Source organism: Odocoileus virginianus, chromosome 7, assembly GCF_023699985.2.
Source record: "Odocoileus virginianus isolate 20LAN1187 ecotype Illinois chromosome 7, Ovbor_1.2, whole genome shotgun sequence".
Taxonomy (NCBI): domain Eukaryota; kingdom Metazoa; phylum Chordata; class Mammalia; order Artiodactyla; family Cervidae; genus Odocoileus; species Odocoileus virginianus.
The window spans coordinates 61617480-61631394 of NC_069680.1; the positions used below are offsets into that span (position 1 = coordinate 61617480).

General features: G+C 47.6%; 1 protein-coding gene across 1 annotated transcript in view; it reads left to right on the forward strand.

The window, feature by feature from the left end:
- Window positions 1–13915, forward strand: part of CDH23 (cadherin related 23) — a 428604-nt gene that overhangs the window by 386103 nt on the left and 28586 nt on the right. Inside the window, 3 exon segments of the mRNA XM_070470793.1 lie at window positions 3208–3429; window positions 3699–3818; window positions 4452–4632. Coding sequence (XP_070326894.1) covers window positions 3208–3429; window positions 3699–3818; window positions 4452–4632 — 523 coding nt within the window.

A 13915-nucleotide genomic window follows, 5' to 3' on the forward strand; every position in this document is an offset into this window, starting at 1 on the left:
GTCAGGGTGGTGAGACTCAAGGAAAGCCAGGAACTCTGGGTGTCCCGTGGGCAGACTGGTCCAAGTCAGAGATTCTCTGCATGCTTCCAGCCCTCACTCCCAGGGTGGAGAAAGCTGCAACAGAGGAAGGGTGGGCATCATGCTATTACTATGTGAGCTGGCATAGGCCTAGTCTCCCTGAAGCCGGGGAATCCCTCTGGGATGGGAGTCCCAGTGATTTCCAGGACATAATCCAAGTTCTTGGCCACATCCTGATCTTGTGACCCTGCTGTAGGGGACAGTCTGGGCTCTTCTTCCTGACAGAGTGTGAGTTCTTCCACCCAGGGAAGTTACAAAGCCAGCTGAAACCAGGTGGATACCAGGTACTCTTCACACCCTGGCCATCGTCCAGTGGAAGTGAGATGGGGTCACTGTAGGGTGAGACCCTAGAGCACCTGCTCTCCCTCCCCTCATCCCTTCCTGGCTTGGCCCAGGCCATCCCACCCTTGAAACCAGACTCCCTCTACCCCAGGGCCTAGAAGGTGGGTGTGGGGAGGCTGGGATTGGGGGAGGGGAGCAACTGCTCTGCCAACCCCTTACGCAGAGGGCGAGAACACCTGAGCTGGGCCCAGTCCCCCTGCCCTCCACTTACTTCTTCCCCACCACACTCCCCCCCCATCCCAGTGAGCCTCCTAGGTTTGCATCAGGGTGAGACACAGAGGCATTGCCCAAGGTGTGGGCATGGTCCAGAAACCTCAAGCACTGTTCCTCCAGTATCAGGGCAGAACTTGGCTGCGAGGGCCTTCAGGGCACCAACTTCCTCCTCACACCAGAGGCCAGGGGAAGTCAGACCCACCTCCCCCTCCCAAGTTCCTACCTGGTCTTAGAGAGAAGGGGTACCATGGAGCAGCTCCATTAGAGCCCCGCCTCACTCTCAGTCCTGCACTGGTTAGACCCACTTCCAAGAGTCTGGGGAAGTGGGAAATGTCAGTACCACCACCCTTTAGATGAGGCTGTAGGGTGGCGCTGGCATGTCTTGCTGGCAGAAGGGGCTCAGAAGGATGCAGTGCTGGGCTCCTCACTGGTGGTAAGCACTCACAGCTGCATCTGTGTGCAGAGCCACAGATGAACACAGTGTCCTTTCTTGACAGTCATCTTTACTCAAAGATTTGGGGCCTCCACCACCATTTTTAATGGAAACTAACAAACACCTTATGGGGGTAAAAAGTGTGAAACTTACATGAGCTTTCAATAGAAGAGATTTCAAAGATATTTCATTCTCAAGATAAATGCTTCAGGGGTGTTCCCCAATTCAGTGCAAGTCCCCTCTCCACTCTGGTGGGAAAGTCTGAGAAATGTAAAAACAATGCATTTTCCTTTGCTGTGTGATTGTAATTTTTATGAAGTCATTGAAACTCTAAGACCCGAAAGAGTATCTCCCTGATGGAGCAGGGGTTCAGACTGATGGTGGCAGATCAGCTCCTCGGAATGTCTGAACCAGAAGGGATGTTAAAGAACAGGTTGGGTCCTTCACTAACAGACAGAAAAGGTCCAGAAAGGATCTCTGCGACATGTCCAAGGTCACTGAGCCCCATCTCCACGTTTCCAACACTACCTGCTTTGGAAACAGTTCTAGCAACCACCTAACATACCCCACGCAACCCCTGCCAAGATCCAGAGCTGCAGCTGTCCCTGCCTCCCCGGGGCAGTGAAGTCTTGGGTGCAGGTCTCCTGTCCATCTGTCTGTCCTTCCACAGGTGATTCCAGAACCAACTCAACCCCCAGTAAAGGTGCACATAAGTTGTCTTTATCCAGCTTTTTGTACTACCTGCTTTCGGTTCCCTGCCCTTGACAATTGCCTGGTCACATTCTCTCTACCCAGATGTTTTGAAAGTAGTTATAACTTTATTATTGTATTTTATATTAGTCTCTAATTATAGTTTGTATGAGTCAGGGTACTGGAAGGAAACAGAAGGCACACTCCGAAAGGGCTCAACTGAAGAGAGCTTAATGGAGGGACTGTTTACAGAGGGCTGGTAAAGCACCCATGGACTAAAAACTGCAGGAAGCCATTTCCACCCATGGGTGCAGGAGGCAAGAGGGGGATGAGGTAACTAGAGCCCAGTGAGGGCCAGAGCCATGAAAGAGGGGCCACCCAGCAGAACCACTGCCTCTGGCAGAACTGCAGTGAAGAAAAGGGAGTAGAAATGCCCCACCCCCTCTCCGTCTTCTGCCTGGACCTCCCATGGGCCAAACCATCTGGAAGCCAAAGGGCAAAGGAGCCCAGGTAAGGCAGTCCACAGGACTCCTCCATCCTCCCTGGTAAGGTGATCCACAGAGGACTCCTCCATCCTCCCTGGTAAGGTGATCCACAGAGGACTCCTCCATCCTCCCAGGTGGAGGAGAAAAGGGAGGAGGGAAGCTGAGGGACAGAGAATACCAGTACATAGCTAAGTTCTTGCTTCCACTTACCGCTTCTGCTTGTGAAGTGCCACATCAACCACCTCAATGGTTCTTGGGTGCTGCTTGCTGAGTTTCGATTGACTAAGTATTACCTGTGGTCTGATTGGACCAAACATCCATCAAAAATGGCTAGTCAGTGGAGAGCATGGTGTGAAATTGTTCTTGCACTGAAGTCATATGCTGTTAGCTTTATTTTTCACAACTCTACAAATTCTGTCCATGGAACTGCCCCAAGCCCAAGGTCCTTCCTTCTCAAAAGTGCTGAAAATAGGTATTTCTTCCATTTTCCTGAACAGTGGGTAAAGTTTAAATGCATGGGCTGCATACGTTACATTCTTGCCTTTTGTGATCTAGAAGGAGGTCCAGGGTAAGTAAAGCCCTGGCCCAGTCCAAGCTGGAGGCAGTTATTGGGGTTCATCTCATGTGCCAATGTTAATCACTAGATCAGTGTTCTGACAAGGATCCTGAGGTTGCATCTGGCCTCAGCAGTGCAGTGGTTGATTAGTGATGTCTGCCACTGACATGGCCATGAGAGTGGTGGTGCAAGTGCCATCTTGGACCAAAGCAGTTACCTAGCTTGGCTCTCAGTGGGGCCTCTGTGATTTCCTCCATCAGCCTGTGACTTCACTCACTCTCATCCTTCTCTCTTTACCTCACCATGTTGGATCACATTGAGTAAGTTCAGCCTAGGAACACGTCCAGCTAGCTCCACCTCAAACCCCCTAGCCAGCTGACCGAGGAACCTAATCACACTCTTCTCCACAGGCCACCACCCACGTGTATGTGACCATCGTGGATGAGAACGATAACGCACCCGTGTTCCAGCAGCCCCACTACGAGATCTTACTGGATGAGGGCCCGGACACAATCAACACCAGCCTCATCACCATCCAGGCCCTGGATCTAGATGAAGGACCCAATGGCACAGTTACCTATGCCATCGTGGCAGGCAACATCATCAACACCTTTCATATCAACAGACACACGGTCAGCGGCTGGTGGAAGGGGCCAAGAAGAGGGTCAACTGGCTAAAGGGATTGGAGGGCAGTTCAGTGACATCATGGGGGTGGGGGCAGAGCAAAGATGGAGTCCAGGAGGAAAACAGGACGGCAGCATGTGCGGGAGGATGAAAAGGATGGGATAACAGGGCCTCCTTATCTCAGCCAGGATGTCAGGGCCTACCTCCTAGGGTGGTCAGAGGGTACCCCAGACTCACAACCCATTGACCCACAGTGGTCCTTCTCTGTATCCCACAGGGCATCATCCATGCTGCCAAGGAGCTGGACTATGAGATCAGCCATGGCCGCTACACCCTGATTGTCACTGCCACGGACCAGTGTCCCCTCCTGTCACATCGCCTCACTTCTACCACCACGGTGGGTGGATGGGTGGGTGGCACACAGCCCCAGCTTGGACAGCTCCATGGGGAAACAGGGTAGGGAAAGATTATTCAGGAGAAACCCCTCAATCCACCAGCCCTGTCCTGGTCTCTGCAACTCACCCAAACTTGCACTGTCACTTTGAGATTACTGAACCTCTCTGTGTGGCTGCAGCTGTGAGATAGATGATTCTGCCTGCCTTTCTCCCCTTCATGGGGAGAGCACAAACTCTGGTCAAGCCAGCAGGGGTTCATGTTCCTGGTCTTCTACCTCCTGTGTGACTCTGGGCAAGTCAGTTAACCTCTCTGAGCTTCACTTTCCTCCTCTGTAAATGGGGGATAATATAAACTGTTTCAGAGTATGGGAGGAGAAAATAAGACCAGATAAAATGACCATAGTTCAGCAATAAGTAGAAGTTTGTAGCATTATTATTAATAATATGATTCTGCCTTTGGAAAGACTTTGACAATAACAATAATTTATCTACATGTATAGCTTCAAAGACCCTCCCACACCCATTAACCAATAAGATCCTTACATCAGTCTGGGAAGCAGAATTTTCAGGTCCGGTTTACAGATAAATAGGCCTGGCTGGTGTCCGGTCCTGACTAAGCTCGCCCATCATCTCAGGTGCTTGTGAACGTGAATGACATCAACGATAACGTGCCCACCTTCCCCCGAGACTACGAGGGGCCATTTGACGTCACTGAGGGCCAGCCAGGACCCAGAGTGTGGACCTTCCTAGCCCATGACCAGGACTCGGGCCCCAGTGGGCAGGTGGAGTACAGCATCGTGGATGGAGACCCTCTGGGTGAGTGGGCCTGAGCTTGGTGATGGGGTGGCACGACCCAGCGGGCCTCTCCCTGACCCCACTCAGGAATTGGGTGGAAAAGGAGGTTTTTCTAACTACTAATGGCAGTTTACCCCATAACTGTATGATCTTGCACTCTCTGGGCCTCAGTTTCCCCATCCAGGAGATAATGGAAATAAGCTCGTCCCAGGAATATGGTGAGAACACCCTGAAATCTGGGAGCAGAGGCTGGTAGCCTTGGAAGGTCACAGACTCCTTTGAGAATCTGATAGAAAACACCCTGGGTCATACCCAGAGCAAAGGCTCCAGAGAAGAGGAAAGAAGGAAAGACAAGCATCCTTGCCACAGACCCTCAGGACCCCCCAGATGCACACTGAGGGAGCACCCAGACTTCTCTGCACACCTCATCATCATCCCTTAATGGCCTTCACAGCTGCCTTGGCTGATCCCCTCAGTTGAAGAGCAGCATTTGCCTGGCCAGAGCAGTTTCTCAAGACAGTTTTTACTCACTTTTGTGGCATAGGACTCCCAAACTCAGGGCCTACTGGGGCAATGCAGGGAGCATACATGGAGGGAAGGGTCTGGGCTAGAGAATAGGGAGCCAGGGGGCTGTGGCAGCCAGTGGTGGTCAGATTGAAATGCAGACCTGGGGGGAGGACTTCCCATTTTTAAAAAGGAATGATGGAAATCCAAATCATTGTGAAACATCCTGATTTTTAATTGATCACTCAATAAATATTTATTGACCATATTTGCTGATCACATTCCAGATGCTGAGTATACAGAATGGTAAAAAAAAAAAAAATCAGACACAAATCCCTACCTTTATAGAACATGTGTTCTGGTTGGAAGATACAGGCCATGAACATAACTGATTAAGTAGATGACTTTGTCTATTGGGAGGTGCTAAGTGCTATGGAGAGACATAAAGCCAGGAGAATGGGGAGTGCCAGGGTAACACCTGCAGTTTTAGAGAGAATGCTCAAGGAAGACCTGGGCAAGGAGGTGACATTTGAGCAAAGACCTGAAGGAGGTGATGAGTGGGTCATGTGGATATCCAGGGAAGAGTATGGCAGACAGAGAGAGCAGCAAGTGTAAAGGCTCTCAGATGGAGTGTTCCTGGCTTATTCACAGAGGAGCAAAAAGGCCCAGTGACTGGCATGAAGCCAGCAAGGGAAAGAGTAGGAAGAGATGAGATCAGAGAGGTAACAGAGCCAGATGTTGTTGGGTCCTGCAGGCCATTGTGAGGACTTGTCTTTTTCTCCAAGTGACATGGGAAGCATAAGAGAGCTTTGAGCACCAGAGGGATATGATTTGACTTGAATTTCAACAGGAGCACTCCAGTTCCTGAGCTCAGAACAGAGAATAGAGGTTAAGGAATGACTGATAGGAGCCCCTTGCAGTCACTCGGGCTAGAGATGTGAAGCTAGAACCAGGGAGGTGGCATTGGAAATGGTGAGAACTCTAGTATATTTCACAGACAGCCAACAGGATGTGAGATGTAACTCAAGGATGACACCAAGATTTGGGCCTGAGCAACTGTGCTGTTAGCAGATGGGAAGACTGCAGGAGGAGCAGGAAAAGGGGGTTGGGGGATGGGAAAGCTGAGGTTAGGTTTGAGATGTCAGATTGTTGTTCAGTCGGTAAGTCATGTCCGACTTTGTGACCCCATGGACTGCACCAAACAAGCTTCCCTGTCCTTCACCATCTCCTGGAGTTTGCTAAAGCTCATGTCTATCGAGTCAGTGATGCCATCCAACCATCTCATCCTCTGTCGCCCCCTTCTCCTCCTACCCTCAGTCTTTCCCAACATGAGGGTCTTTTCCACTTGAGTTGGCTCTTTGCATCAAGTGGCTAAAGTATTGGAGCTTCAGCATCAGTCCCTCCAATGAATATTCAGGGTTAATTTCCTTTAGGATTGACTGGTTTGATCTCCTTTCTGTCCAAAGGACTCTCAAGAGTCTTCTCCAGCACCACAGTTCAAAAGCATCAGTTCTTTGGTGGTCAACCTTCTTTATGGTCCAACTCTCACATCTGCACATAACTACTGGAAAAACCATAGCTTTGAGTATACGGACCTTTGTCAGCAAAGTGATATCTATGCTTTTGAATATGCTGTCTAGGTTTGTCATTTCTTTGCCCTTTCTTCCAAGGAGCAAGCATCTTTTAATTTCATGTCTGCAGTCACTGTCCACAGTGATTTTGGAGCCCAAGAAAATAAAGTTTCTCACTGTTTCATTGTTTCCCCATCTATTTGCCATGATGTTATGGGACTGAATACCATGATCTTAGTTTTTTGAACGCTGAGTTTAAAAGGCAACTTTTTTACTCTCCTCTTTCACCTTCATCAAGAAGCTCTTTAGTTCCTCTTCGCCTTCTGCCATTGAAGTAGTATCATCTGCATATCTGAGGTTGTTGATATTTCTTCCAGCAATCTTGATTCCAGCTTGTGATCCATCCAGGCTGGCATTTCGCGTGATTTAGTCTGCATATAAGTTAAATAAGCAGGGTGACAGTATACAGCCTTGATGTACTCCTTTCCCAATTATGAATCAGTCCATTGTTCCATATCTGGTTCTAACTGTTGCTTCTTGTCCTGCATACAGGTTTCTCAGGAGACAGGTAAGGTGGTCTGGTATTCCCATCTCTTTAAGAATTTTCCACAGTTTGCTGTGATCCAGACAGTCAAAGCTTTAGGCTTTTTCTGGAATTTTCTTGCTTTTTCTATGATCCAATGGATGTTGGCAATTTGATACCTGGTTCCTCTGCATTTTCTAAATCCAGCTTATATATCTGGAAGTTCTCAGTTCACATACTGCTGAAGCCTAGCTTGAAAGATTTTGAGCATAATCTTGCTAGCATGTTAAATAAGTACAATTGTAAGGTAATTTGAACATTCTTTGGCATTGCATTTCTTTGGGATTGCAGTGAAAACTGATCTTTTCCAGTCCTGTGGCCACTACTGAGCTTTCCAAATTTGTTGGCATATTGAGTACAGCACTTTCACAGCATCATCTTTTAGAATTTGAAATAGTTCAGCTGGAACTCTACCACCTCCACTAGCTTTGTTCATAGTAATGCTCCTAAGGCCCACTTGACTTCATATTCTAGGATGTCTCGCTCTAGGTGAGTGACCGCACCATCATGGTTATCCGGGTCATTAAGACCTTTTTTATACAGTTTTTTGAAATAGCTCAACTGGAATTCCATCACCTCCACTAGCTTTGTTCGTAGTGATGCTTCCTAAGGCCCTCTTGACTTCACATTCCAGGATGTCTGGCTCTAGGTGAGTGATCATACCATCGTGATTATCTGGCTCATGAAGATCTTTTTTGTACAGTTCTTCTATGTATTCTTGCCACCTCTTCTTAATATCTTCTTCTTCTTCTGTTAGGTCCATACCATTTCTGTCCTTTATGAGGAAATGTTCCCTTGGTATTTCTAATTTTCTTGAAGAGATCTCTAGTCCTTCCCATTCTGTTGTTTTCCTCTATTTCTTTGCATTGATCGCTGAGGAAGGCTTTCTTATCTCTCCTTGCTATTCTTTGGAACTCTGCATTCAAATGGGTATATCTTTCCTTTTCTCCTTTGCTTTTCACTTCTCTTCTTTTCACAGCTATTTGTAAGGCCTCCTCAGACAACCATTTTGCTTCTTTGCATTTCTTTTTCTTGGGGATGGTCTTGATCCCTATCTCCTGTACAATGTCGCAAACCTCTGTCCATAGTTCATCAGGCACTCTGTCTATCAGATCTAGTCCCTTAAATCTATTTCTCACTTCCACTGTATAGTCATAAGGGATTTGATTTAGGTCATACCTGAATGGTCTAGTGGTTTTCCCCCACTTTCTTCAATTTCAGTCTGAATTTGGCAATAAGTAGTTAATGATCTGATCCAGTCAGCTCCCAGTCTTGTTTTTGCTGACTGTATAGAGCTTCTCCATCTTTGGCTGCAAAGAATATAATAAGTCTGATTTCGGTGTTGACCATCTGGTGATGTCCGTGTGTAGAGTCTTCTCTTGTGTTGTTGGAAGAGGGTGTTTGCTGTGACCAGTGCATTCTCTTGGCAAAACTCTATTAGCCTTTGCCCTGCTTCATTCTGTACTCCAAGGCCAAATTTGCCTGTTACTCCAAGTGTTTCTTGACTTCCTACTTTTACATTCCAGTCCCCTATAATGAAAAGGACATCTTTTTTGGGTGTTAGTTCTCAGAGGTCTTGTAGGTCTTCATAGAACCATTCAACTTCAGCTTCTTCAGCGTTACTGGTCAGGGCATAGACTTGGATTACTGTGATATTGAATGGTTTGCCTTGGAAACGAACAGAGATCATTCTGTCATTTTTGAGATTTCATCCGAGTACTGCATTTCAGACTCTTTTATTGTCTATGATGGCTACTCCATTTCTTCTAAGGGATTTCTGCCTACAGTAGCAGATATAATGGTCATCTGAGTTAAATTCACCCATTCCAGTCCCTCTTAGTTCGCTGATTCTTAGAATGTCAACGTTCACTCTTGCCATCTCCTGTTTGACCACTTCCAATTTGCCTTCTTTCATGGACCTAACATTCCAGGTTCCTATGCAATATTGCTCTTTACAGCATTGAACCTTGCTTCTATCACCAGTCCCATCCACAACTGGGTGGTATTTTTGCTTTGGCTCCATCCCTTCATTCTTTCTGGAGTTATTTCTCCACTGATCTCCAGTAGCATATTGGGCACCTACTGACCTGGGGAGTTCCTCTTTCAGTGTCCTATCTTTTTGCCTTTTCATGCTATTCATGGGGTTCTCAAGACAAGAATACTGAAGTGGTTTGCCATTCCCTTCTCCAGTGGACAACATTCTGTCAGACCTCTCCACCATGACCCGTCCGTCTTGGGTGGCCCGACATGGCATGGCTTAGTTTCATTGAGTTAGACAAGGCTGTGGTCCGTGTGATCATATTGGCTAGTTGTCTGTGATTGTGGTTTCAGTCTGTCTGCCCTTTGATGCCCTCTCTCAGCACCTACCATCTTACTTGGGTTTCTCTTACCTTGGATATGAGAATGGAATTCCAGTTGAACTATTTCAAATCCTAAAAGACGATGCTGTGAAAGTGCTGCCCTCAATATGTTGGCAAATTTGGAAAACTCAGCAGTGGCCACAGGGCTGGAAAAGGTCAGTTTTCATTCCAATCCCAAAGACAGACAATGCCAAAGAATGCTCAAACTACTGCACAATTGCACTCATCTCACACGCTAGTAAAGTAATGCTCAAAATTCTCCAAGCCAGGCTTTAGCAGTACATGAACCGAGAACTTCCAGATGTTCAAGCTGGATTTAGAAAAGTCAGAGGAACCAGAAATCAAATTGCCAACATCCGCTGGATCATCGAAAAAGCAAGAGAGTTTCAGAAAAACATCTATTTCTGCTTTATTGACTATGCCAAAGCCTTTGATTGTGTGGATCACAACAAACTGTGGAAAATTCTGAAAGAGATGGAAATACCAGACCACCTGACCTGCCTCTTGAGAAACCTGTATGCAGATCAGGAAGCAACAGTTAGAACTGAACATGGAACAACAGACTGGTTCCCAATAGGAAAAGGAGTACATCAAGGCTGTATATTGTCACCTTGCTTATTTAACTTATATGCAAAGTACATCATGAGAAATGCTGGGCTGGAAGAAGCACAAGCTGGAATCAAGATTGCTGGGAGAAATATCGATAACCTCAGATATGCAGATTGACACCACCCTTATGGCAGAAAGTGAGGAAGAACTAAAGAGCCTCTTGATGAAAGTGAAAGAGGAGAGTGAAAAAGTTGACTTAAAGCTCAGCATTCAGAAAACTAAGATCATGGCATCTGGTCCCATCACTTCATGGCAAATAAGTGGGGAAACGGTGGAAACAGTGGCTGACTTTACTTTTGGGGGCTCCAAAATCACTGCAGATGGTGATTGCAGCCATGAAATTAAAAGACACTTACCCCTTGGAAGGAAAGTTATGGCCAACATAGACAGCATATTAAAAAGCAGTGACATTACTTTACCAACAAAGGTCTGTCTAGTCAAGGCTATGGTTTTTCCAGTGGTCATGTATGAATGTGAGAGTTGGACTATACGAAAAGCTGAGCATAGAAGAATTGATGCTTTTGAACTGTGGTGTTGGAGAAGACTCTTGAGAGTCGCTTGGACTGCAAGGAGATCCAACCAGTCCATCCTAAAGGAGATCAGTCCTGGATGTTCATTGGAAGGACTGATGTTGAAGCTGAAACTCCAATACTTTGGCCACCTGATGCGAAGAGCTGACTCATTTGAAAAGACCCTGATGCTGGTAAAGATTGAAGGCAGGAGGAGAAGGGGATGACAGAGGATGAGATGGTTGGATGGCATCACTGACTCAACGGACATGAATTTGAGTAAACTCTGGGAGTTGGTGATGGACAGGGAGGCCTGGTGTGTTGTGGTTCATAGGGTCGCAAAGAGTCGGACACAACTAAGCAACTGAACTGAACTGATACAGTATTTTTCTGTATTCTTGCCATCTCTTCTTAATCTCTTCTGCTTCCATTAGGTCCTTGCCATTTCTGTCCTTTATTGTGCTCATCTTTGCATGAAGTATTCCCTTGATATCTCCAGTTTTCTTGAAGAGATCTCTAGTCTTTCCTGTTCTGTTGTTTTCCTCTATTTCTCTTCATTATTCACTTAAGAAGGCTTTCTATCTCTCCTTGATATTCTCTGGGAATCTGCATTTAGTTGGGTGTATCTTTCCCTTTCTCCTTTGCCTTTCACTTCTCTTCTTTTCTCAGCTATTTGTAAGGCCTCCTCACACAACCACTTTGCCTTCTTGCATTTCTTGTTCTTGGGGATGGATTTGGTTACCACCCCCTGTACAGTGTCACGAACCTCCATCCATAGTTTTTCAGGCACTCTGTCTACCAGATCTAATCTCTTGAATCTATTTGTCACCTCCACTGTATAATCATGAGGGATTTGATTTAGATCATACCTGAATGGCCTAGAGGTTTTCCCTATTTTTTTCAAGTTGAACCTGAATTTTGCAATAAGGAGCTGATGATCTGAGCCACAGTCAGCTCCAGGTCTTTTTTTGCTGACTGTATAGAGCTTCTCCATCTTCGGCTGCAAAGAATAAAATCACTCTGATTTCGGTGTTGGCCACCTGGTGACGTCCATGTGTAGAGTCGTCTCTTGTGTTGTTGGGAGAGGGTGTTTGCTGTGACCGGTGCGTTCTCTTGGCAGAACTCTGTTAACCTTTGCCCTGCTTGATTTTGTACTGTAAGGCCAAACTTGCCTGTTACTCCAGGTATGTCTTGATTTCCTCCTTTTGCATTCCAGTCCCCTATGATGAAAAGGACATCTTTTTTTGGTGTTAGTTCTAGAAGGCCTTGTAGGTCTTCACAGAAGAGTTCAACTTCAGCTTCTTTGGTGTTAGTGCTTAGGGCATAGACTTGGATTACTGTGATACTGAATGGTTTGCCTTGGAAACAAACGGAGATCATTCTATTGTTTTTGAGATTGCATACAAGTACTGAATTTCAGACTCTTGATGACTTTGAGGGCTGCTCCATTTCTTCTAAAGGATTCTTGCCCACAGTAGCAGATATAATGTCAGATAGGGCTTGGGTATACAAACCAGGAGTTCAGGAGAGAAGTCTGCTGTCGAGAGAGGTATTTGGGAGTAGTCACCCCAGAGATATATGAAGGCATGAGATGAGAGGAGTGCATTGAGACAGCTGACAGAGGAGAATAGAACCTGGGGTGAATTTTCAATTAAGAAACTATAAAAGCAAATCCACTTCTGTAGGGCCAGACTTGGAGCCCCTGCTGTCCAGAGCTTGTGATGGGTCACTCTGTTCTGATATGTCACTGTGTCATGTCCCAAAAAGTCCTTTCTCTGGCCAAGCACTGTACCTTCCTGCTTTGCAACCAGCAGAGCCTGGGCCTTTCTCTGCTCTTGTCATACACAGAGGTGGTGTCACTTAACAGGAGTCCTGCTCTTGTTCAGGAGGCTGCCAGAACCTGCTTGACAGGTGGGTGTTGGATGGGCAGCTGCACCCCTTCCCAGGCAGGGGCCATCTCTGGACCTGCCTCTAGGGTTCAGGGCTCACACACATGTCCAGCAAACTGTTCCCTGGCACCGGACTTTGCAGTCCTGTGGAGAACCTGCTGGGTTAAATGTACACGTGATCAGGGCCAGCCCAGGAACTTGGGGCCCCATGGAGGCAGGCCAAGAGTAGACATTCAGTGCCCAAAGATAACTTGGGTGGAGGGGGGTCACTGAACACAGCCCCCAGTCCAGAGGAGATGAGCAGAGGCTGGGTGGGGTGGGGAGGCTGACAGTGCCCTGCTGGAGCAGCTGGCACAAGTCACGACATCCCCTCCTCATCTCTCTCCTCACCTTTGGGTTCACTGACACCATGTTGGTAAATCGGGGGGTAGGGTGCTATTTTCCGCAGAGAGCTGGTTTAGCGACACTGCGGGTGAAGGGATGTTCTCCAGGCCACCCAGCTTCAAGGTCACCTTCCCACCACCACAATCTGAGTGTGGAGGGGGCTCCTGCTGGGGGGAGACTGGAGGCTGCCTGAGCTCTTCGAGCCCCACTAAGTTGCAAGGAGACACGTGGTCATATCACTTGTGCCTCTCCCACCAGCCCCAGCCTTCTCAGAACCTACATCTACCCCTTGTGGTAGGTCCACTCCTGGGACCCCTTTCGTACATCTTCATCTTCTGTGTAAGCCCCCAGCTTCTTCACAAGGATGCCTAGGCTCCTTTTCAGGGTTCCCCTAATGATATAAAGAGCTACCGTGGGTCCAACACACACAGGATGAACTGGGCCTTGTCCAGCACCAGCACCACCCTGCAATGGCATGTCCTTATTAGCCCATTTTTCAGATGAGAACATGAAGGCGAGATTTAATCGCACGCCCAAGGGCACATAGGAGTGAGTCAGCATGCATACCTGGATATGACTGTTGGAAAGCCTCTGTCTCCAGAAGCAGTGGAGTGGTGGGGAGTTCAGGCCCCAGGGCAAGCTCTGAGGAGGGTAACTTGCCATGTGGGGGAGCCTTTGACCTGCCCACTGCCTCACTGAGCTGACCTCCTGCGGGTCTAGCTTGGGCCCAGCCCCCATCACCTCAAGCCTGCTCCCCTGAGCTTCAGAACCTCTTCCCTTTCTTCCAAGGGGTGGCTGTCTTTGGAAAGAAGGCAGCTGGCCATCTGCTTGCACATGGCCAGGGGCTGAGACAGGGCTGGGAAACCCCTACAAAGGGAATCCCCAGTCCTCTGGA